This window comes from Magnolia sinica, chromosome 4, assembly GCF_029962835.1.
Source record: "Magnolia sinica isolate HGM2019 chromosome 4, MsV1, whole genome shotgun sequence".
Lineage (NCBI taxonomy): Eukaryota > Viridiplantae > Streptophyta > Magnoliopsida > Magnoliales > Magnoliaceae > Magnolia > Magnolia sinica.
This window is the reverse complement of record NC_080576.1, coordinates 6,301,197-6,326,559: the sequence shown is the minus strand read 5'-3', so window position 1 is coordinate 6,326,559 and position 25,363 is coordinate 6,301,197. Positions and strand designations below refer to the sequence as shown.

At 39.8% G+C, this 25,363-nt stretch overlaps 1 protein-coding gene across 1 annotated transcript; it reads right to left on the bottom strand.

Moving 5' to 3' along the window:
• Positions 1 to 1,370: 1,370 nt before the first annotated feature.
• On the bottom strand, positions 1,371 to 18,708 carry LOC131242263 (pumilio homology domain family member 4-like). Its single transcript, XM_058240793.1, has 5 exons — positions 16,579 to 18,708; positions 16,000 to 16,162; positions 4,857 to 5,020; positions 2,330 to 2,588; positions 1,371 to 1,805 (listed from the first exon to the last, which is right to left on the bottom strand). The coding sequence occupies exons 1-5, from the start codon at positions 18,279 to 18,281 to the stop codon at positions 1,698 to 1,700; spliced, it is 2,397 nt and encodes a 798-aa protein (XP_058096776.1). The 5' UTR covers positions 18,282 to 18,708; the 3' UTR covers positions 1,371 to 1,697.
• Positions 18,709 to 25,363: the final 6,655 nt, after the last annotated feature.

Sequence of the window (25,363 nt, the reverse complement as noted above, 5' to 3'; positions counted from 1 at the left end):
AGAAACGTGTGAGAGATCCAATTCGCTCATCAGGTGATCCGAACCATGTACATCGGATGGTCTGAAGATCAGCGTAGCCACGGGCGATTTTTCTTAACCGTTCATTCATCTTATAACATGCGGCCCACCTAACGTTCTTATATAACATATGAGTGGCTCTGATAATTTACACATGTTTGCTGTCTCCACATGTGAGGCGATTGCCCACATAATCCAACGACAGACAAACAAACAAACGTGCTCTAGAGGGCGATCTTGATGGGCTTAAAGCTGAGTAGATACTTTTGGGCGATTGACAGGTTACCCACTAAAAACGAAGGGGAAGATCTACGGTGGACGATTCCATTTTTGGGGTACTTGGACCATGAACTGTCAACTTGGACTCAGCTGAGTTGACTCCACCAGTCATCATGAGTGGAACAAGGCAGCCTGAATCGCAGTATTTCAAAGAAACAAGAACATTTAGGAGTGAGTCATCATATCAAGAAACAGATAAGACCCCAAATGGACTGATTGGAAGGAAATTCCGCCCTAAAAATGTTTGGGTATACAGCAAAGGCGTTTGAAAGTGTCCTAAAATGTCCGGCACACAATCAATCATCAATGAAAGCATTGCCACAACATAGACAACAACACATCTTTCCAATTAGAGATTTGAAGTGGACAGAGGTAAGATTATGGCTGAGATGACTGGATAGATACTTTGAAAGAAGTTGCGTGAATGATGTTATTTCATGGGTGGGAAAGAAGTGCTGCCTGAGCAATTTGCTTCCAAGGTGGTTACCGGCCGAGGTAAGAAGATGGCTGAGATCATTATATACTCTGAAGGAAACTATATAGGAATGAAGTTATTTCATAAGCAAGATGATGAGAACTGAGAACAGAGATATAACAGCAAAAACCTATCAAGTAGAATTGTCCAGGTATCCTTTCAACACTAATGGGCTGAGCTAAAGAGAATGGCTGAGACTACTGCATACTCTGACAGAAGTTGAATACGAATGGTGCTATTTCATGGGTTAAAAGGTTAGAACTGAGACCTTAGGGATTTACATGCACCATTAGTGATCTATGAGAATCTCTATTTGTTTGATCTATGAGAAAAGTATTCCTGAATGAGATTAGATCCAAGTACATCTCTGTCCTCGAATGGGTCACAGACTAAAAACAGAGATTTTTGTATCACATAAACATTCTTATATAGTTACAAAAGTAAGCTCATAGTGATTTTCCATCAATGGCCCGTTTGTTGAGCCTAATTACAAACAAACAGTTTAGATCATCATACACATGCCACATGTATTGGAAGTAAATGTGGGAGAATGAAAATTTCATCCATCCACGTGGAGCATGCAAATTCATAACATACATTAGCAGTTAAAAAGAAATTCTATTATTCTTACACTGTACAAAACATACAGTGACCTCTTTCACATATGAAAGATAATCAGTCTCCTGATAACCAACAAGACTCCAGAATAATACAATGACGACGGGAAGATGCTTCACATAGTTAAAGCATCAGCAAGCAAAATTGCTTATTTGTACACTAAAATAAGAGGCATGCCGGGTTACCTTAGTTCCTTTCACAGATCAACAGACTCTTACATCTGAAATTCTAAAACCGGTGACTACAGTAGAGTATGCTCGTAGTGATGGGAAAACAACAACACGCTTCTTACCAGGGCAAATGTACATCACTTCCTCAGGAGGCTCCGTGAGAAAATCCGCTTGCAATAAGGGCTGGTACGTAGGACTGCTGCATGAGGTCGAATCACTTCGACCAAGGAAGCATGAAGAGGGCCCTGATTTTGAAAAGAGAACAAAAAATATAATAAATGCCTGTATTAATCAACACTGAAACAAGGAATTACTGGGTTGATAAATCAGGATGTGAAGTGCCCGGATGCACCTGGTTTGTAAGATGGGGGCCATGTTTAGATGATCCATACCATTTACTCGATGGGTCCACCATGGTTGGGGGATGACCAAAAAGTTTCCCAGATTGGATAACTTGCTCCGAGTTTGGGTGATCCACAGTTCCACACTGATGATTTCATGGTCCTCACCATGGATGGGGGATGACCCAAAAACTTTTCCAGATTGGACGGTCCTAACCATCAAATCTTTGGCCTTTTTTAAGGATTGCTGCTGTATCTTTTACCAAAGATTTGCAGTTCACTAGTCGAAGGGTTATGATATTCAAATATGAGAGATTTTCAAGGCATCCCCATCCACCCCAACAGGTTGGGTGCACCAAATCTATTCATGTACTGATCCATCAGGACAAGAATTACTCTAGTATGTAAAGGTGGGCCAGCAATGAAACCTTGGAAACTAATAGAGCGGATTGAATAACATAGTTTGCATATGGGTCTTGCAGTAACTGCTCAAAGCGAGACGTGGACAGCAGTTCGTGAATGATTCTCGACCGGCTCTCTTCTCCAAAAAACTTCAGACATTTCTCCACAACATTACTGCTGAATTTCTGTGTCGAAAGGTGTACATAATTTCCTTCGAATTGAGAAATTAAATTTGCAGTTGCCGATGGGAGCTTCAGCTCTAAGATATATTGAATGACATAATTCCTGAAAATTGGAAAAGCGCAAAACAAAAGTTTCATCAGCTTGGGTTGCAAGTTACTACAGTAGAATTACAGTAATTTCTCAATCCTGTAGTTCATAAAATTAAAATTGCATGCTGTTAAAAGTGGAGAATATGAAAAAAAAAAAAAAGAAAAAAGACAAGAAATTGCATGTGCTTGGGGCCCAAGTATTCCTCAAATAGATGGTTGAAATCTTCAAAGAAATGAGAAAAGAAAAAACGATCGAGTTGTCCACTAGCATCTTCAACCAGATGGACTTGCACATCCAAATAAATGGGCTTTCCACATCAACTGAAAAGTGTTTCATCCATGTCTCCTGTAACATGTATTATTATGTAGTCCTCTCATTCCTCAGGTTCTGCAAATTGCAACCACATCTTAAACAAGCCACCAATATACAGCCAAATGGGTCGCAGAATGATGGCCATAAGTGAATATTGGAAGATGCAATTTAGAGCAATATTACATGGTAACAAGGCAGCAATCACAGATGCAATATATAGGATGCTACAGCCAATATTCAGAGTATTTACATCATAGCCAAAATTGAAATTCAGTCCCCTGATCCACAACGCAACCATGTGTGCGCGCACAGAATGGTAGAGAGATATCAACAAGACTACAGGTTCTGAAAGGACGTGTTTCAATAAAAGTTCTACCATTACATCCTAATGACAAAGATTCTACAGTGGACGACAGCAACATTCAAAAACTAGAGAGAGAGAGTAGTCAAATATAAGAAAAATGAGAACATCATGAATTTACACAATTAAGATAAATAAATGAAGAAATTCAGGCTCCAATATAATAGAGCCAAGAAAAATAATAAAAATTACCTAAGCATAAAAAAAAAATAAAAATGAAAGAAAATATAAAAAAAAAATACAAGTTTTAAATATCAAAATGAAGATGACAATGGATACAACCATATGGATCTTGTTATTTGATGAGCTAACCAGTATGGACGGACACACCACATTTGATTTTGTTCTTGAGTGATTAGAGTGACCGAGTAGGGACGGATGAATCTAGCAAGACTCTTGGTCAGGTCGCCCAGCTCCCAAGCTCCTTCATATGAAGTACTAGAGTGATCCAAACACACATCCAGAAAGGAAACACTAAAATAGCAAAATGCTGATATACCGTCGAGCAAAATGAGAACGGTGAAAATTAAAGACAAAATCGCTTGTTGTCCAAAAGACAAAGCTCCAGCACGTCACTATATGCACCATTTGAATGCAAATAACAGCAGCACTCCACAACATGAAAGTTGGAGATAATGAAACATAATGTCCTGATGAGCCGAGCCTGTACAGGTGGGATCCATGTTGCTCTAGTCAGACAATTGATCTGATGGGTCTCACCATGGTGGGGGATGCATGAAAAATATCCCACAATAGTTTATCAAAATCCTTTGATTGGTGGCCTGTGAATAGATTTTTTTTTATATTAAAAATCATGACAGGGCGTCCCCACCCATTTTGAAGGTGAGATTATACCCTGTGGATGCATGCAATCACCCACAAACCACGTGCATTGGGTAAAGCACGGGAAGGGGCACAGAAAGCACATCTGACGCTAGCCATTCGCCCAAACCCCAGGTGGGTGGCCTGTGAATAGACAACTAAGGGGGAAAAAAATATAGCAACAGTCTATAAAAAGCCAAAGAATGGGGAGATAGCATCTTTCAATCTGGACAATTTTCAGGGAGTTCACATTGTACTGTTGGGCCCACCAGATCAATGGTCTGAATCCCTGAACCATGGGCCCCACATGTACAAAACAGGGACACAGTACTCTATTCATGTTATGATGCATCGGGATCTGAAAAAATCATCTTAGCCTTATCCCACTTAATTGGGGTCAGCTACATGGATCCTATTCCACTATGCCACAATCAGGGGGCAGACCATAGGTTATCAAGCCTTTTCTTAATACCCTTCCATCCACGTCCTTGTGGGATTTCCTCTAGCCCATATTCATGACTTGACGCATCAGAATCTGAAATAATTGACATAATAGCATATGGCTGAAATATCATATGATTTGAAATGACATAATTGACGGCTGAAATATCATATGATTCCACAAGGGCTTTAGAAGCAACATGCTTAATACAATTAACATAGCGCAGACAACAAGTACATCTACCTACAAAAATTTATTGATAAGCATCAGTTTTCTCAAGTCTGCATGTCCTGGTGAACAACAATAGTCAATAGGCTGCATTAGTTTTTTTGAAATAAATTACCCGAAAGCATCTTGAGCAAGGAGAAGTCCATTAGCAGAAATTTCTGCGACCAAGTTCTCTCTATGTTCTCCAGTCGAATGAGCGATGCAGCGTTGTAAAACACAACACCCATGTCGATGAGTTGCAATATCAACACAGTACTTTGCAGCAGCATAAAAAATGAACTGCCGATGAAAAAAGAAAAACATATTAGTTTCCCTACTAAATATAACAGAGCTGTTTCACCCATAAAAAACAAATATTTGAAATGGCATAGAATAGCAGATAGGATGCAAGTCAGATCTACAGTTCATTGATCTCACAGGTAAGAAGCTCACACCAAATAATAGAAGAGCTTAAGAAAGCAAAAGAGAACAAAACAACTTTCAGCCATTCAGTGCTTCATCAAACTTATGTATGTGGATGTGTCTGCCGGCGCGTGGGCCCTAGCATCGTCTGAGTAGATCTTTTGGCCATAATGAAAATTTGATTGAAGCGATGACGATTAACCAATGTTCATGAAAAACTAAAAATAAAAAACTACCACCTTGCTCGTGAAAAATGTAAATGGTTAAATTAAAATCTTACCTCCTGAGGGTTTAGGAATGTTTTTTTATATATATAACTAATTTTTCTTAATGTTCATAGGATGGGTGTAGCTGAAATGGGGATGTTGAGATGGATGAGTGTCAAGATGAGGAAGGTTAGGATTAAAATGAACATATTCAAGGGAACTTAGGAGTAGCAAAAATAGGCAATAAGATTGGGGGAAAGTAGACTAATATGGTTTGGTCATGTGCAACAGAGACCAAGAACTGTGCTGGTTAGGAGTTGAGTCGGTAAAAGTTGAAGGCTCTAAAAGAGCGAAGGAAAGGCACAAATGGACATGGATGGAGGTTCAAAAGACTTAATGACCTATGGCCTAACTGAAGTCCCATGGCCCAGTTAACAACTTTGCCCCTAGCGACTTGAAACGTTATATCGTAATTTAAGCTTTGTTACAAAACATTGAGTTGCCCTAGAAAACCAATGTGGATCTTGTTGCAATGCCATATTTAGCATGTTGCAAGGTTACCTAGATCGTGGTCGCTTTGGTACGTGGTACAAGAAAGGTACATAGTTCGCTACCTCCTCCAATACATGGTACACTAGGGGTAGGATCATGTGTGTCACTCTAATGCATACACTGTGTATACAATATAGTTTTGTATATGAACTCGTATTGCAGTTTCTGTATGAAATGATGAATGTTGTTATTATAGACAATTTCGGGCCAACAAAGAGGGCAATCTGGATCACAAATGACCCATAATCCAGAATGCTCGATCTAGAATAGAAAACATGGGGAGTTTCGTGTTTTAGGTAACATTAGTATATTGATGAACATTATCTGAAGTAGTCTTTGGGAACTTGCGATTGGATACAGTGATAACTAACCAAGGGAGAGTCGTAGGCCATAGATCTCGGTACTATGTTATTCCATGACTACTTAATAGGTTGTAGCATAGAGTTGTGGTTACTATTATTGTTATGTGGTCATCATGTGTGAGGAGACTGGCGATGGCTTAGGATTGAAGGTCTCCACTATAGGGCTTGAGTGTGCCAAGTAAGGTGCCTCGATCTACTCACATAGGAGTGAGTGTGCCATGGGAATAGTCACCTAGTATTAGGCTTGTTGTGCACTTGAGTTGGTGGGTCAATTCAAGTTTCTAGACCGGGATGCATAACATGCCTAGACTGTTATTGACTTGAGAATGTACTAGATCTAATCAATACTTAAGACCTGAGGACATGTGACATCTTGCTTATACGTGCTTTGGCTCACTTTACAAGGTAATCTCATATCATCAAGTGGTTTTTCCACTGGGGCAAACACTCAAAAGGTCTTACAAATGTTTTATACCATTAAACTTGTCTTAATCATTATAGCACACAATTTCACATAACATATTTGTCATAGCACGATATTCTCCTTCATCATTAGATGTAGGAATAACTGTTTGCTTTTTAATCTTCTAGGTAACTAAATTATTGTAAAAAAAAAAAAAAGTATAGTAGCCAGTTGTAGATCGCTGATCATCTAGAGAACTTGCACAATCTACAAAGTATCCTTCAACATCAATGTTATCATGATAGTTAAATAAGAGGGAAATGATTTGATGTATAACATAAAATGCGATGAACTGCTTAAAGGTGGCTAGAACGGGAAGCATGCATGAACTGATTAACCAAACTCACATGAGACAGATCAGGTCCTTTTTGAGATAACATACTTCAATTCCAAAGAAATATTTTAGTGGTCCTTTGATATCAAATCAAATATAATTTCAATTCAGAAATGCCATTAGCATCATTACTTGCAATAAGAATATCATTCATATAGACACTCACAATAATGCCTCTTAACAAACACAGAATGATCAAAATGAATACGAAAAAACCCAATACAAATCAAGGCCCTGCAAAACTTTTCAAACTAGGCTCAAGGAGCTTGCTTCAAGCTATATATCCCCTTCTCTTCAGTCAAATTAGCATCCAGAAACACATTTTTAACATCCAATTGATGTAGGAGTCAATCTAACTTGACAATAAGAGAAATAATCACCCGAACATAGTTCATCTTTGCAACAAGAGCAATAGTCTCAAAATAATCCTCACCAAAAGCCTATGTAAAGCTTTTAGCTACAAAGCGTGCTTTATATTGAGCTATACTTGCATCAAGATTGTACTTGAGTGTATGCACCCAACAAAAACCCACAAGATTCTTCACGGTTGGTAACTCAGACATCTCCTACGTACGATTCTTTTCAAGAGCTACCATCTCCTCTTCTATAGCTTGTCAACACAGAGGAGAAATAAGAGCCTCCTTAAGAGTTTTAGGAATGGTAGATGAAGAACACTCAAGAACAAAAACAAAGGACTTGTGCCGAGGAGACAAAGAATGATAGAAAACAAAGTGTTGAATGAGATGAGAGGTGCACTGTCCTTTTGCTTTTCTAACAGCAACAGGTAAGCCCAATGAAGGGTCATCTAAATATGGATAAACATAAATAGGCAAATGACTAACAACACTATCAGTACCTATGTCTAAACTTAACAAGTATCAGAACTTGCCTCCCCAACGGTAATCTAAAAGTCCCTACCATCTGAGGCAACAGAATTGGCCACTCCGCCCTAAGGACGACCATGAAAAACCCAACAATAGTCACCAGTGTGTCCATGTCTGCCACAACTAATACACAATCAATCCATGCCACGACCACGACCACGTTGAAGGCCTCTACCACCATCACAACTACCTCATCCTATACCACCTCCATGATCAACACCGGTAAAATTAGAGTTTTTGAATCATGTCACGAAGGAAGATTTTTCAATAACAGTTGACCTTTTAACTATTCAACGCTTCTCATCATGTAATAATAAAGCATATATACTATTAGGCGATGCTAAAGAAGGTGATCCAAGAATTTGAGCACAAACTAGTTTAAGATTAGTATTAAGACATGCCAATAACTCTTAAGATCCGTTTCTTTTTTATTCTTTTTTTAATATGCTGCTGCATCTATAGAAAGCAAAAATTGAAGGTAATGACAATTCTTGAAGATCCGTTTCTTTTCAATTCTTTTTTATATGCCTACACATCTATAGAAAACACAAATTGAAGATTATTAAGTAATGATAATTCATGCCATAGACCACGCATCTTGGAATAAAAATAAGACAAATCTCTCCCCCTGTTGCAAGTGACTAATCTCCTGAAAGATATTATAAATGCAGGCCATATTTTTCTGATCAAAATGCAATTCCTATTAAGACCCTCGCTAATTTCTGGTTCCATAGATTTTAAGAGACAACATAACCAAGTTATTTGATTTTCATTCGGCATATGAGTGATCAGTGGTAAAGCATGGTTCTTTGATACCACCATCCATATATCTGAATTGCTTTAGACTGCTGAAGGAAATTACTTGACTTCAGTTTGTGTTGTAAGCTGTAGGCCATGGTTCTTCTTAGAATGAACAACTAACCATTCAATTATGGAATTGACAGGGTTTACAGTCTCAGATGTGGATGATGAAGCCATATAGAATTTTAACAAACAATGCCAAACAAATGTCCAAACCCAATCACACACGAAAGGGGATATCACAGCAAAAAATGTGGCTGAAAATAAAATTAATAAAATCTGCTCCAACAGAAAAATTCCAACATTCCCTAGACAATATAAACCAGTTGTCACAAGAAAATAGAGAAAATCCTGAGGCAGAATCAAATCATATACTAAGACCATGCCAACTTTCAAACCAAATCCCCAAAAAGAAAAAAGAAAAAATGAAGAAGAGATAAGAAGAGAGTATCAAGAAGAGAGGCTAGAATAATAAGAAGAGAACTCTCAAAGAGTGCTTTGCTATTTTTGATACCAGGTCAAAGTAGAAAACAAATTGGTAGAGAAAGCATAAGACGTCTAGCCTTGTACAATTACAAATTTGACCTTAATATTGAAGTGACACTATAGAGATAGGTAAAGGGCAAAAGGAGAAACAAGAAAAAACAACTAATGCCTAAATAACTAAGGATTAAAAGCCTACAACACAAAGGCCTAGAAGATGCACATTAAGGCCCACACGCTCATAATACCAACAGTTTCTAGAAACTTGATAATATTTAAATGGGGATTCTTAGTTATAAATCTAAAATCTGAGTATCGAGAAAGTTTTATTTTTATTTTTAATTTATTATGATTATTATTATTATTATTTTGAAGACACAAGGTGTCCCCACCTCTTTTTTGAAGTGAGACTAATCCCTGCGGATACACGCAATCACCCACAACCACGTGTATCGGGTAAAGCCAAGGAGGGGAATCGAACCCTCACCCATAGGGAGCAAACCTATGGTGAAGACCATTCGGCCAAACCTCGTTGGGTGTATTGAGAAACTTTTATAGTCTGCTGCATTTCGAAAATCCTAACACAGAGCCCTACCTATAGTGCAAGGTGCCACAACGTTTTTCTCCTTTTTCACATGCATACTCCCATGCATAAATCACAATAGATAAAGGAAATACATTGCGCATTGAAGTAGAAAAATGCAAGTGCAGTTTAATCTATTTAGGCAGCTGAGGCCTTAATTCGATAAAAATGACTGGAAAGACACCCAAACCAATAAGGAAAATATATTATATCACTCGGTATAATAACTTCTCCACAAAACGCAAAGATAAGATAAAGTACAGCAATGGATCAACAATCTAGAACATTAAAAAATAAAATAGGTTTCCCAAGAACTTCCATCTTTTCACTATAGAGACTTTGTAGAATGATATCAATCGATAAAAACCACTCCATGAGTCGTTAACCTTCAACTCAGAGGAGAATAACCAAAAGAAGTCATAGCAATACTAGCAAAATTAAGATTTACTAATTGGGGAGGTCCATTTCACTTGTCTGATTGTTGCTGCGCAGTTTTTCTATGTTGGAAAAGTCAAAATATGGCTTTAAAAAATCCCAGTTAGTAAATGTTGCTGAAGGGAGTGGATATGCCATATGCAGATGGTAAGAAGAGTCATAGGAATGACAAAGGCAAATAGAGCTTTGGCGAATTTTTGTTACTTCATGAACAATATCTGGGGCTTTCAATGGGTACCTAAATACGTGGGTACATGAAGTATCTGACCTGATTTAATAGGATCTCAATCCAGATTTTTGGGCCCAAATAATAGTTGGGTAAGATTCAGGCCCACAAATTATGGTATGATTAGAAATTGGGTGGGGTTGGGTAACGATCTGAATACCTATCCGAATTTATGATTTTTTAAATTTAACCTTTACTTGGTTATATCTATCCAAATCAGTGGTAAAACAAGGAAGGACAGGATTAGAAATGAATGCATAACGGGGAAATTAGAAGTAGCACCACTGATGTTTCACCCATAAATCACTGTAATAGTGATAGTTTTATAATGTGAAAATGCAATGATTACAAACAAGGAAGGACAGGATTAGAAATGAATGCATAACGGGGAAATTAGAAGTAGCACCACTGATGTTTCACCCATAAATCACTGTAATAGTGATAGTTTTATAATGTGAAAATGCAAGGATTACAATTTACTTTACCTACCTTACAAGTGTAGTTGACTTCCGATTTACGAGCCATAATTCCCGTTTAAACAAAAAACTGGAAATGATAATGATAGGTCATTTACTATGCATTTCATAGGAAATTGGAAAACCAAACAGACACTTAGATAGTTAGGTTGTGTGCAACGGAGACAAAGAACAGCATTGGTTACGAGTGAGTTGGTATAAGTTGAAGGCTCTAAAAGGGGAAGGGCAAGGCCCAAAAGGACGTGGATGGAAGTAGTAAGAAAAGGCTTGATGCATTATGGTCTAATTGAATGTATGATCCTTACTAGAGTGTAATGGCGGAATAGGTTTCATGTAGCTGGTCCTAATTAATTGGGACAAGGCTTAGATGATGACAATGATGAAAGGATGCGTTTCTAGTATGGACTAGAATCCTAATCTGGACCCAATTCCGGATCTGAAATTGTTACAAATCTGCAAAAATTCGTATTCAGTACCTCATAATATATCCGAAGACCACATAAATCTAACTCCCTTAGTTGGGTTCAGATACGTGTACCCCAGTTTCCAAGGCAGACGTGGCCTGTGGCCTATTGGTAACCTGGATCTATACAAACAAATTATTTCCTTGAACATAAATATGTTGAGTTAAAATAAAAGGTGTACTTAGGTCATTTGTTCCAAAATAGATTAGACAATATTTAAAAAGAAAAGAAATTATCAAAATGGAAATTATTCTCAAATTCACTTCTTTTATGCCATAGTTACTCAGAGAATAAGTTACAAGGCAGTCCTTTTTATGAGTAATTGAAGTAGGAGTTAGTAATCAAGAAGGAGGATTCGCCGCACCGGGATTAAGACATGGCCTAGGCTCCTAGAGCCTATAGGAGGCAAGTGATCTGATAACCATAGTTGAATAAGAATCGGTGTTTTAACACCACATAACTAATGAAAATAACTTAAGTCATGTGTAGCATGCACTACATGGTGATTTTGTCTATGCTACATCTTACATAGCTTACCAGCTCAGTTGGCTAATGGGAAGGAACCGCCAAAATGTAGGCACTTCAATCTAAGCACAAGAACCGCAAACAAAGTACAAGAAACAATCTAGAAATTTCATTCAATTCAAATGTGCCTTGAAACTCCACATGGAAGGCCCTTAAATTAGCTACCTAGACGTACGAAGAAGGCAGGTTCATATGTCATTGACAACTAATGACTTATAAGAATGGATTTAAGAAGATTTGATTGATTGATAGTTGTATGCCTAGCTAGCTACCTAGATAGGAGGCTTGGACCTCCTTATTGATGGGCCAGCTATGGGGCCTAGGCTTGGGCTTAATGGGCCTAGGTTTGGCCAATGGATATTGGGCCCAATTTAGCTTGCATCAATATCCCCTGACGTAAACGAACTAGACTCCGGTGAGTTGTTGGCCTCATATTGCTCACTCAATTCAACCAAGCGCTCACAAATCACAATCTATTTTCATTATAAGAAATAATTTCTAAAATAACTTGTTCTCTACAACCGTAGGCAAGTGTTACATGGTGTAACCACAAAAGAGGCTTTAGAGAGCATGTCCTGAAGTGAAGGATTTACATATAATCATTATCAAAGTCCTTTAGCATCCTATTTACAGAAACTATCATCCTTAGATCTATAACCAACTAAACCTGATTGGAAAGACCCGACATGTCTGGGGAGGCAGGTGCAGCAGAGACGTCCCCCACTACGATTCCAATCCCGTTAGCATCTCTGATCCGAGATAAGGGATTATTCTGTTAGGTCTTTTAGGTCCAAAGCCGGACAGTAATGGACAAAAAAAAATCTCACACACCCTTATCACATATTTAAAATTAGAAAATTGGGCTAAAACAATTGAAATTGGTGAAAATGAATTCATCTAAATTTCAATCAAATGGATAACTATTTGAGGACTATATAAAAATCCAATATGTGAAGCAAACATCTAATAGTCCGATTGTGGTAGTGTTTTGATGCCCCGAGATGGAGATCTAACTTTCACTACTTTGATACAAAAGATTGAATCTAACTCAGGAACGGGGTTGACGTATCAAACTGCCATTAGAGCCGATTTGTACCAACTAACATGGAAGGGTTATTAAAGGGCATGGGGATTATTGAGAATTGTCCAATGGTCATCTTTTGCAATAACCAAGTGGTAGTCACATCTCATTTTATCTGGCATTTCATGATTAAACCATGCAAATTGAAGGAGATACTCAATTCAATAAGATATAATTTATGACATGGCAAATCATCAAAATACTGTATGTAAAAAAAGAAGCTCAATTGGCAAATGTCTTCAAAATGGTTGTTGACAAAGGAAGGATAAAATACATATTAAACAAGTTGTGCATAGAGGTGAAAGTGGAACAAGTTGGACATGTCCGGCATGTGTCCAGCATGCTTTTGGGTGAATTCAGGTAAAGGCTAAAGGCCCTAGGCAGGGTTGGGCATGCATCTTGAAGACTGATAATTAAAATGGGCCAGCCTTGGGTTTGAAAATGCATAAAGGCCTAACATGATGGTCCAGTTGGGCCTAGGTTCAGGTAACTGGCTCAAGGTCTGGGCTTGGATGAGCTTCAGCTCTGGGCACTTTCATCATTATATGTATTCCTTTAGTTCATTGGATTTAACTTGTAAGCATGAAGTCAATCTCTATATTTGTAACTTTGAAGCACTAACCCATATTGTGGGCATTAGGAGCTTCAAAAACAAGTATGATGCCTTTGCATAAATGTTTGGGGCCTTTGGGTATGATAAATGTGAGAAGAGAAGTATCGTCGTACACTGCAAGGACCATTCTAGTATCATCACAAATCCAGGCAATAGTATCCTTTCATTAATTGCCTGTTAAAATAGTTAGGATTCATGAGAAAAAGGCCGTGGCAAAAGTTCGATGCTGGATGCCAAGCTCCTTTATTCACATACCAATCATACTGAAGGGGGATTTTATAGGATAGTTATAAGACCAGCCATCTTTATGGGACAGTGTTTGGTATGCTCTTGTTTGTGAGTTGTGGATCTCTTTAGGTATTTGTTTGGGTGGGATTCAAGTAGTGAAAGTGTTTCTACAACACATGGAGGTTACTTCGTCACATTCGATTGATATCGGGTTAAGATGCTGAGGGTAATCAATTTACCTACCATGGGTGGCAATTCAAGTTGGCAGATTACCATCATCAAGTTTGATGGCGCAAACTATATAGCATGGTCCAAATCCACCTATATGTTCATTGGAGCCCATAAGAAGTTAGGATATCTCAATCGAACGATTCTGAAACTTTAAAAGTATGATCCTGCTTATGCAGATTGGAAGGCAGATAACATGATGGTAATGGGTCGATTACTTCACTTAATGAAGCTTAATATTAGTGATATGTTCATGTAGACAGCTAAAGAGGCACGAGACTCTGTTGTAGGTTTGTAGCTGGTTATTCACAGAAAAAGAATGTTCCTTGTGTTTTTAGTAGTTCTGAAAGATTGCAAGCTTTCATCTTGTGGGCACCGCTGTTACCGTTACGATACTAGCCATAATTGTTGTTATGGCCTTTTTTTTATGGGGAAAAACATGTTTTGGACCTGTTAAGAACCATTTTTTTCGTTATGGCCATTGTGTAACCATTTTTTAATACTTTGGCCATGATATCTCAAGCCGTGGTGATTCTAGTCATAATGATGGAGATGTGGGTTATGGTCGTAGTGATCTTGATAAAAACTGGAGCAATCTGTCAAGTGATGAACGTAATAACAAATACTTCTGTCGCCCCAAGCATGCTAGAGATACTTATTGGGATCTAGTTGGTCAACCACCAAGAAAGGTATATGTTATTGCTAGTGACCTTTAACAGTATCCACGATGAGTCCCAGCCTTTAATGCCTTTGAATGGCACCTACTGGCCTCCAACCAAAGAAATAATTGACTTGCATTGTTGTTTGGCTCTTCTAAAAAGGGACATTCACCCCCTCTCACCAAGTCATTATAATCCATCAGGTATATCATCATTCACACATTTAGTGTCTACGCCTTCTGTAGTTACATCCTGGAACATTGATTCTGGAGCCTCAGATCATATGACCGATACGATTTCCAATTTCAATTTTATTCGTCGTTAATTCAATCTAACAATCATGTAAATTTTTCCGATGGTTCCTAACCTCATATTAAAGGCATAGGAACCGTTAATGTCTTTTCATCTTTTTCTATGTCTTCCGTACTCGTGTTCCAAATCTTTTCTTTCAACTACAATGTAACTTTCTTTCCTTCTTATTGTGCCTTTCAGAACCTAACGATTGGACAAAGGATTAGGAGTGGTAGTGAGCAAAAAGGCCTCTATCTCTTTCACCCTACAGATGATATTTGCTCGGCCTTCCAAACTTTCAAGTCAAGCTAAATTGGCTATGGATAGGATTTTGTACTGGCATCATTCTCTAAGCCATATTCCGATTAGTCTTAAGTTGTTTCTTCCTTTTCTGTTTAGGCCAAGCAGTATTAGTGAATTATTCTGTGAAACACAATGATCGGCTAAAGTCAACAATAATTGCAACTAAAGTCCACAAATAGAACAGCTCAACCTATTCAAGAACTAAAAATATAGAGATAGGCAAATCAGTTTCTTGTGAAAACTAATACCTAAAGGGAGATTATGATGTCATAATAATAATAACCAAGAACAAAGGGTTCTCAGCAGAATAAGATATATTTTGTGCATATGTGAATTTGTATAATGAATAATAATCAATAAATAACCACAAAAGAACCACGGCACAGCAGTAGAGGACATTGGTCATGTCTATGACAACTATGCCTGAAAATCCACCATAGAATACAAAATAAAGTCAAGGGGCCTATTAGCACCATCATCATGAAATTTTTTATATTCAAATGTACCACTTGCCATTTAATATTGAAAACATTTATCATAGAGTATGAAATATGATCTAGTGAATATCTTTGGCAATGAAACTATAAAAAACCTCTAAGCCCATGAACATGAGCACAAATCATAGGTTCTATCAACCTTACAAAGAGATGAACCCATACCTCATTATCTTCATTACTAAGGCATTGCAAGCAACGTTGGACCACATGATTACCATTCAGGTCCTTTATGAGATCAAGGAACCCTGGTTCAAGGGCTGAGATAACTAGAGAGGTTTGCTCCCGGGTTTTTAGAGTTTCTATCAACTTCTGTACTGCACGAGTGCTGAACCATTAACAAAAACCATGTTTAGTATAAAGAAGCAAAATCAAAGACAAAAACAATTGAGATAAGTTCCCAAATGTTTAAAAACAGAGAAACTGTACGAACAAAAGCCAAGAATAAGGTTGTATTTGGATGCTTAGTTGACTGAATTGCAGTAGCTCGAATGAGTGTTAAGGAAAGTTGCATAAAATGGCGGTGGGATCATTTTAATTCGAAATGGTGACTAGCCACAAATTGCAATTTCATGGATTTCAAGTTCGACTCAAGAAGATCTGGATTGCTATTTGAGAACTAGTCCCTCATTTTGAATTTATTGGAGCTAGCCCCACCTGGGTCATTTCCAGTTTAATCAATTGAATAATTGCAATTCAATTCAATTGTGCATCCAAATGCAGTCTGAGTGACAGATTGCATACCCATGTGTGTTCAACGAAATCCTAACAAGCTCGCCAGGTTCTCCCGTTACAACGAGGAGAATCTGCATCTTCTGCTCTTCTGTGCACACATCCAACAACTTTTGCATGAGATAATTCCCAAATGGGTTCATCATCAACTCAACCACATGATCAATAATCTCATTAAAAATCATTTGCACATCCTGGGGAGCCCCTTCATCGAATTTCCGTTGCAAGAATCGACAACCATGCTGATCTTTTGCAATATAGTAAATATACCCTTTAACTTCCATCAACGAATTATATTTTGGGGGCAGAAGTGAAGGGCAATACATTCTTGGGCTGCAGACTTTATCAGGATTCACAGAAGCCACTCCAACAACATGCGACCGACTATCTATCTCGGAATTTCTTTCACTTGAGTGCCCTCTACCAGTGTCATTGTTGGGCCCCCTTCTGTGCTCCCTCAAAGGATTTCGTCTACCATTTATCACAAAATTAAAATCCTTCCCCTGTATAATGAGACTATCCTCACAAGTAAAAGCCTCAAAATTATGGCCACCACCCATTGGAGAAGGAGACTGAGGAGTCCAACCATTTGGGGACGTTCTGCTCCTATCACTGAACATTGGCAAGGTATGATATAGTGGCGGATTCCCGATACCAGAAGGCAGCTTCGGGAGTGCCACGTGAGGGGAGCTTAACAAATTCAACCTTCCCCAGTCTCCACTAAAATCAGTTCCATTTTGCTGCGATTGGAAAAACCCATCAGTAATGGAAGGCCTGTTGATAGAGGGGACCATGTGCGGCATCCGAATTCCCCTATGGTAACAGTTCATACCAGCTTCGGCACGGAACTGCATATTACTCATTGTCTCGTCACTAGGATCCTTGAATTGCTTCCACAGAAAATCCATCGAGTCAGCAAATTGACCCGGATACGAAAACAGGCCACTCGATCGATGAGGAGAGGCATGAGGCCCAGATAAATTACCCATATGATATTGATGCTGCAGTCCCAACATCAAAAGCCTCCTCTCCTCATCAAGTAAAGCAGAATTCGGTAGACCAGCACATCCAAACGCCCCCAAATCATTAGAAAAACCATTCTTACAATCTTCAAAGGGGCCATTCCCCATGACATTGCCATGGTTAAGCCCGACTGAGGGCTGATCATCGAACTGAAACCCATACGGATGGAATGTAATAGATTCTTGCTTCTTCTCCCCAATATGCATTGTACGGAGTTTGTCAGACAAACTCAATTCACCCATCAAGCTCCCACCGACGTTCTTCCCAATCAGCGGGCCAGGCAATTCCGATTCCGCCAGATTAGAAAACCCCTCTGGATAGTGGGTTTTTCTCGCCGGCATTTGGTATTCGAATGGCGGTGGAGGTGATCCGTCATCATCTGGGGACGGCCCGCTGGAGAGTGAGCTCGAGGAGGAGCCTTCGGAGCTAAGTGAGGTTCCACTCAAAGGAGAAGAGGCACATACATGACCATGGCATGACGGGTCATCATCATACATGCAGAGAATTGTCTGACCAGAACTGTGGCCATGTCCATGCCTGGAATGGGCATGCTCACCATGACCATGGCCATGGTGGCCATGCACATGCTGATGCAGATGGTGCTGATGATGAAGGGGAGGGATAGATGTTGCATGAGGGATCTCACCCAACAGCATCTCAAACTCATCTTCATCTTGCTTTTCTAGCTTCATCTTTTTCCTCTATTTTCGGCAAAATTTCCAAAGTTCTTGAAGAAAAGCAGAGAAAATCAGATACCAATCTGATGAAATCCAAAGACCCACATCAGGAATCTATGCGCCGAAAAACCCAATGAAGGGACGAGATTGCCAGAGACGGAGGAGGAGGAGGAGAGATTGGAATAGGGAAGGAGGTGGTTTGAAATTCAATTGCATTTGAATTTCATTTCATTTGGGTTTGGAGATTTTGAGAGAGGGAGTTTGGTGGAGCATGCAAAGAAGGAGAGAAGGAGAAGGAGAGAAGGAAATGGGAAAGATATGAAACGGGTTTACGTTTATATACGGTATACCGTCGAGTACTGAAGAGTCACCACCATTAAAACAACGACGCATATATATTTCTACAGAATAAAACAGTAGCAGAGAGAGAAGAAAGGAAAAGAGAGGGAGTGCTGACTGTGTATTTATATATAGAGAATGTAAATTGATATCGTATTTAAGTGCGATTAATTAATTAATTATGAGATCATCTATCGTGTGCGGGGTGCGCAGCGTGACTTTTCATGTTCCCCTCACAAAACAGGAATGGCATGATACGCGACCCGGGGATCTGCACGGTTTAAGTGGGTTTATCTGTTCTGACCAGTGGGTCAAATTTTGCACTGATCTAGACCGTTGGTTTGTTTTCTCACTATGTAGATGCAGTTTTACTGAAGATCATCTGATAGCGAAGGCACCATCCAACCAATGTTGGGATCTTTTTCAGTTGAATATGGACCGTTGCTTTATTCCTCCCTCAACCGTTAGTTTGTTTGATACAAATCGAAAGGTTATAATTGTCCTATAGTCGATAATGTTAGGGAGTCGTCCATCTACTATGGGGCACAACATCTCAGTGGCCTAGATTACTGAACGGAGGACCCCACTTACCTATTCGGGAGCTTGTGTATAATGTGCAAAGTCTCTCGTCGTGTATCCTACGAGTCCTCTTTTGAAACTAAGCCCCGTTCACACGTGTGATTCTGTTCACGTGTAGCCCATGGTTTAACGGTCCGGATTCCAGAACATTGATCAGATGGATCTGCCATGGATTGATCATGCCCTGAAATGGGCTGGACTTTTTCATGGCTAGGCCCACTCTACTTTCAAATGGGCTGGGCCTAAGCATATCCAAGTCCACCCCATGATCTAATAACCTGTGGCCAGGACCAGCAAAACCCAATCTAGACCTCGGTCGAACCCTACCATCTAAATACTTGGCCCACCCATGTTGAACTAGTCCGTCTGAGATGAGCGTTGATGTAGATGAAATACAGTATCCAGCGGCCTAGCCCATGGGCCTTGAAGATTAGCCCAAATCAGACACAATTGGCTCGACTTAAACTGGGCCATGCAACCCGAGTCGGAGATGGCTGGACTCTTTCTTCTGTCGAACGTAGACCTTAAGAAGCTCGGTGTGTGGGGCCAAATATGATATATGTGTGAAATCCAATCCGTCCATCAAGTTAGCCCCTTCATGTTCACCTTGGATCCCAAAACTACGGAGGATCCAAAATCCAGGTGGGCCCATCAAAATCATGCCTAAAACTTTGAAAATCACGTGGGGTGGCCCAGCTAAGTTTTGGAGTGTCCTCGTTCTGTGTCGTCTATTCATCCTGCTGGGCGCATCTTTTGAAGTGATTGGATCGGCCTGATTTTTGTGATGCAGAGTTAAATTGAAGGGGCACGCCTTGTGGACGGATTGGATGTGGTCCTTAAATCACGGTGGAACCCACACACGGCGTTATAGATGAGCTTATGCTACTAAGGTAGAGGAACCGGACTCTTGTCAATTCCCTTTTTTTTTTCCCCTTTTTCACTCAGAGTAATATCCTTTGTAATACTTGCACCTATTTTATGTCCGTAATTGGATGGTCAAGATCATCTGACCAGTGACACTTTTGAGTTTTGACTGTTTTTTAACTGTTCATTCTGAGGCGCGAGTCACCACCAATGAACGGTTAGATTTGTCGGAGAAAGCACCATGCATGCTGCATAGGTTAGATTTTTCTCTTAATTAATCTGGATTTACTGGTTAAATTAAGATTGGGGAATTAACTGACTTCGATTTTTCAGTTGTTAATATCTGCGACCGCAACAAACTTGTTATATGGGGAGATACTGATTTTCCCTCATCTGACGGGGGAGAATCTTCCACGTCAACGATGGGATTTTCGGTAAGGTAGGCGATTTCTACGATTGCGGAAAGAAGTTTCAGTCCATTCTAAATGACAGAAATGCCCCTTCTTTCAGTAGGAGACTGTTGGTGTTTCTTTCTCACCGTGGATAAAGCAGCTATTTACTTAATGAGGAATACATTTGTATATCGTGCGGTCTATTCATTGATCCGTACCGTCCATCAGGTTGAGATGGTTGTTCATGCGCTAGCATGACGAAATCGCACGGCGTGGATTATTCGAACAGCCCAATCATCGATCTTTATTTGCGGCTGTTTTGCAGGCCATCAGTCGTATACTTAGAATCGTATATACAGTGCAGATGGATGACTAGATCATTTGAATGGTTCAGATTATATCACATTTTACAGAATGCAGTCAAGTATGTGATACGGACTCATCGTGGACACGGCTGCTTTTGGCCGTTAGATGTGGATAGGTTCTCAAACATTTTCATCCTTCAAGTTGCATGCCTTTGATCAAGCATTGGAACTTTCTGATCATAGTACTATTTTGGCATCTTACCGACAGTGGGGCCCATGGGAAGGGTCGACCAACTAAAATGCACCCATCATTACTAATTCTTTTCTAGCAAGACCTCTCCAACCATATCATAGCTAATGTATTTTTTTTTCTATTTTTTTATAATTAGGCATGTATGCTTAAATAATAATAAAAAAACATTTTAAAAAATTATACTATATATAATTCGTCTGCTATTTGTTCACAAAAATAAACAACGAGGTAGGCATGAAAAAGTAAAAGAAAAGTCTTTTTTTTTTTATATAAAGAAAAAGAAAAAAGAAAAAGAAAAATTCAGTTATTTGATACACTGGTAGAGGGGGAACTTTGATATGCATGCACTCAGAAATTGTCCACTTGGCATTATAAAGACAATAAATCATGGATAATTGTCGAAAATCACATAGGTTGAGCAAGGTAATGGACATCTGTCCATTAAATTCGGACCGCTGACTAATTTTCATTTAGACTGTCCAATGAAATATCCACCAACCGGTTTGTTTTGTGATCCATCTAAATCATCTCCACGACCTGAACCGTTTAGATTGATTTATTTCTATTCCACGTGTAAATTTTGGTAATGCCTCTGTATCAACCATCACACTCTACCAGAGTATCAAAGTTTTTTCTTAACAAAATTATGAGCTTCGCCAAGCCCACACGCCTGAACAACGGAGCTCATCTTTACGCCACGCCATGTGCCAAATTCGCAGTGTGAGAGATCCAAGCCGTCCATTGGTTAGGTCCCACTATGCAGATACATTGAAAAGAAACTATCCTGTACGCTAATAAGCTGGACTGTGGTTAATGAGAGCAATGGATGGCTAACAAATTTCCAAGTTTTTCTACGCCATCTTTGTTTCTAGGAATGTTTCCTTCTTGATGTGTAGACTGACCTCATTGTGGCCAGGGTAATCTGAACGATGGGATCCATCAGATGGATGGATCCGATCTCACACAAGTAAGCCCCTTTGGCACATGCGGCATTCAGTAGATGGACTCCCTTATAAACGCGTGTGGATATTGGCTTTTACTTCAAAAAAAACATAGGTAGAATTAAATTCCCGATTCCCCACCACCCCTAGCGACGGAAGTTTACGCACAGCCCTAGCTCCCCAAACTCACTGTGCTACAGATTCTCTACGCCAAAATGTTACACGTGTGTCAAATCTCGTCCGTACAAAATATCTAATTCCATCTTAAAGATCATCTTGGATAAAAATCAGACCCATCATTTAATTTTTGAGTCACACTTTCCTTTGCATCAGATAATCAGCTGTCAATTTATTTGGTTGGTGTGGCCCACCTGAGGACTTATTTGATTGATTTCAATGCAAAACGATCATTACAAAATGCCAACTATTTAAACGGATCGGATTTCCTACACGAGTGAGACATTTGCGGGTCAAGAAAAATGTACCAAGGCATGCTTTCAGAGCTGAATCGTTCCTCCACACCCATATATATTTAAAAAAGTAAAATCGAAGAGCATTTCTGTAAATAACTTGAACAGATGAGGGCATTATTGTAATTAGGAGGATATGGCAGTTTCCTGAAATATCTTCCTTGCAGTGAATACAATCACTACAAGTTTCTTACCGGCTTCGTTTTAGGATGCCAGTTATGTTTTTCTAAAAAATCGGGATATTTTCATATCTTTATTATCTTATTTTAAGGAGTTGAAAATTAACTATGACTCTGTCGTTAGCTTAAGCGCAAGTTAGCTGAAGCTATCTTGCCCGATGATGGGAACCGTTCGGGAGCCATGATGAATGGTCCACGAGTGCAGAAGTGTTCCTGCACTGACAATTCAGCCGTAGGGTGAATAGAATTTTGCTTGTTAAGAGGGAACCGTTGGTTTCTTTATGTAGTGGGACCCACTGGATTCTTTCATTACAGTATGAGCCACTAAAGTAGGGGTGGTGGACCCCACGGGTATGAGAGGGAACGGTTACGGAAAATGTAAAGACGAACCAAATTTAAACAGCCTAATATTGAGCCATGTCATGTTCGTGGTGGGCCCAGCCTGGTGAATTGCATGGATATCGTTCACGAATGCCAATTGACATTGTGCATTGACGAGAACCGTTGATTCTCATAGCCATCGTCAGTCTTCGGGAAACGGATTGGCTACTCAACCTGCCACCAGCCACTCTGTGGGCCCCACCATGATGTATGTGTTTCATCCATGCCGTCCATTTATTTATTTTAGATCATTTTAGGGTATGAGACCAAAAATTAGGTATATCATAATCTCAATTGGACCACGTTACAGGAAACAGTGTTCAATGAACGTCGACCATTAAAAACTTTTTGGAGCCCATAAAAGTTTTGGATCAAGCTTATCTTTATTTTTTTCCCTTCATTCAGGTCTGTATGACATAATCAACAGATTGGATGTCAAATAAACAGTACAGTGGACCTTTGGAGGATTTTAATGGTGAATATCCAATCACTATTGTTTTCCCTTGGTGTGGTCCACCTGAGATTTATATCCCTCTCATTTTTTGGGATCAATCCCTATAATTATATGTAAAAATGGATGAATGGCATGGATGAAACACATACATCATGGTGGGGCCCACGGAGCACCGACCACCAGCCACCGAGCTAGTGGCAGGGGGAGTAGCCAATCCGTTTCCCAGTTTTCATTGGCCAGTGGGAACCGGAACTCTGATCTAGAGGGCCTCTGCAAGATGAGTGATGGTCCTAAGCTTCTCATCATCAGTTTGGATGGGCCTTTTACCGTTTCGTATGGACCATTGACTCCTATTATCCATTTACTGGTTAACGATTGGATGGCTGGGATCGTCCCATGTAGCTTTTCGCAGCATATCAGTGGGGACCACCAAATGAACTGTACGGTTTTACTTGCATGCAAAGAAAGCTATGGTTATTTGAGGAAGTATATATTTTACAGGCAATTGGTAGCCCACTTACCAAAGCGAGACGCTTGCGAGGGATCCGGGCAGCTCATCAGGTGGGGCCTACTCTGCTACCCAGCCCGGAATTCAGGCGGTCCACTCGTCGCATTGACCACACGTGTTACACGAATAAGATGACCAACAACATGCATTTACATGTTCCCTACCTCATCAATGGGCCAGCCTAATTCCTGGGCAAGGACATGTTTACGAGGGCCCACTTGATGAACGGCCCGATACGCGTCCAATCACGCGAATTCCCCGCAACAGTTGTTGGGAGTCACTGTAACAAAAGCATGTGGAGCCCACGGGAACATGTCTGCGACGTTCAATCCATCATTTGAGACAGCTCACGTACATATGGGAGACCAGAAGGTTCAAAACTTAAGTGGGCCACACCACGGAGAACAGTGCGGGTTGGGGAGGCCGACCGTGGAGAGCTTTCAGTGGCCCAACATGATGTTGATATAACATCCAACCCGTTCATTAGGTTAGCCCCACCAAATTGAAGGTTAAAAACCAATATCAGACTGATCGAAAAGTTCAGTGAGCCACAAGAAGGTTCTAATGGTAGGTGTCATCATCTCCACTTTCTTATGTTGTATGGCCCACTCGAATATTGAACCATCCTTATGTTTTAGCTAACGTTCTAACATGATTTGGATCAAATGATGGATGGAGTGGATTTCACACACAATTCCAAACTTTTTGTTGAAGGGCTACAAAATAATAGTAAACAATGACACTTGAAAGAATCAGATCCAATTGAAGGTTTTTGATTCATTGGTCAGTATAAACTGGTGGGCCGATTCTCTTTCCGAAGGTTTGTCCTTCAAATTATCTTAACCTGTTGAGGATTTTATCTCCCACCACGTGATGATCGAGACCATTCATCCAAGAATCGCCTAAAATGTATGGACAAAATTGAAAGAATTTCAAACGAGTAGGTTCTTTTCCATATGAACCACCCATGTTATCCTGCTTTCTGAATGAACGGTCTAGATCATCGCATGGTGGAGCAAGAGCCAGAATGTAGGCGACAACCTAGTCGACAAAACCCTCCTTTTTGGTACGCCAAGGTAGCACCGGGATTCGAGATGTGGGCCGTTATTCATATGGCCCCACGGCGAATATTCACTGCACCGATAGTAAGGCCGCCCGCGTACCGGGGGCCGCGTATATACGCCAAAGTTTGACTGTTCAATTACCACTTTAGCCGTCCAATTTCTAATAGACCTGTGTATCACCTAATAATTAGAAAAAAATGAGTTCATTACGTAAAAATCGCCTCGGGTCACCTAATTAACGATCCTGATCTTTCTTACATGTTCTCATTCGGCAAGAGTAGCGCGCTTGAATTTTGCACTTTAAGATGCGCGGATGCACGTAGAAATCCCATACTACTTTCTCGGCCGGAAAGCGTGACCTTTAAGAG

What these genes read in the sequence shown, in the direction of transcription:
- LOC131242263 (XM_058240793.1), bottom strand. Translation starts at nt 18,281, where the DNA reads ATGAAGCTAGAAAAGCAAGATGAAGATGAGTTTGAGATGCTGTTGGGT. An exon ending in ATTTCGTTGAACACACATGG is followed by an intron (nt 16,163 to 16,578) that starts GTATGCAATCTG and finishes TTAATGGTTCAG; the next exon opens with CACTCGTGCAGTACAGAAGT. An exon ending in TTAGTAATGAAGATAATGAG is followed by an intron (nt 5,021 to 15,999) that starts GTATGGGTTCAT and finishes TTTCATCGGCAG; the next exon opens with TTCATTTTTTATGCTGCTGC.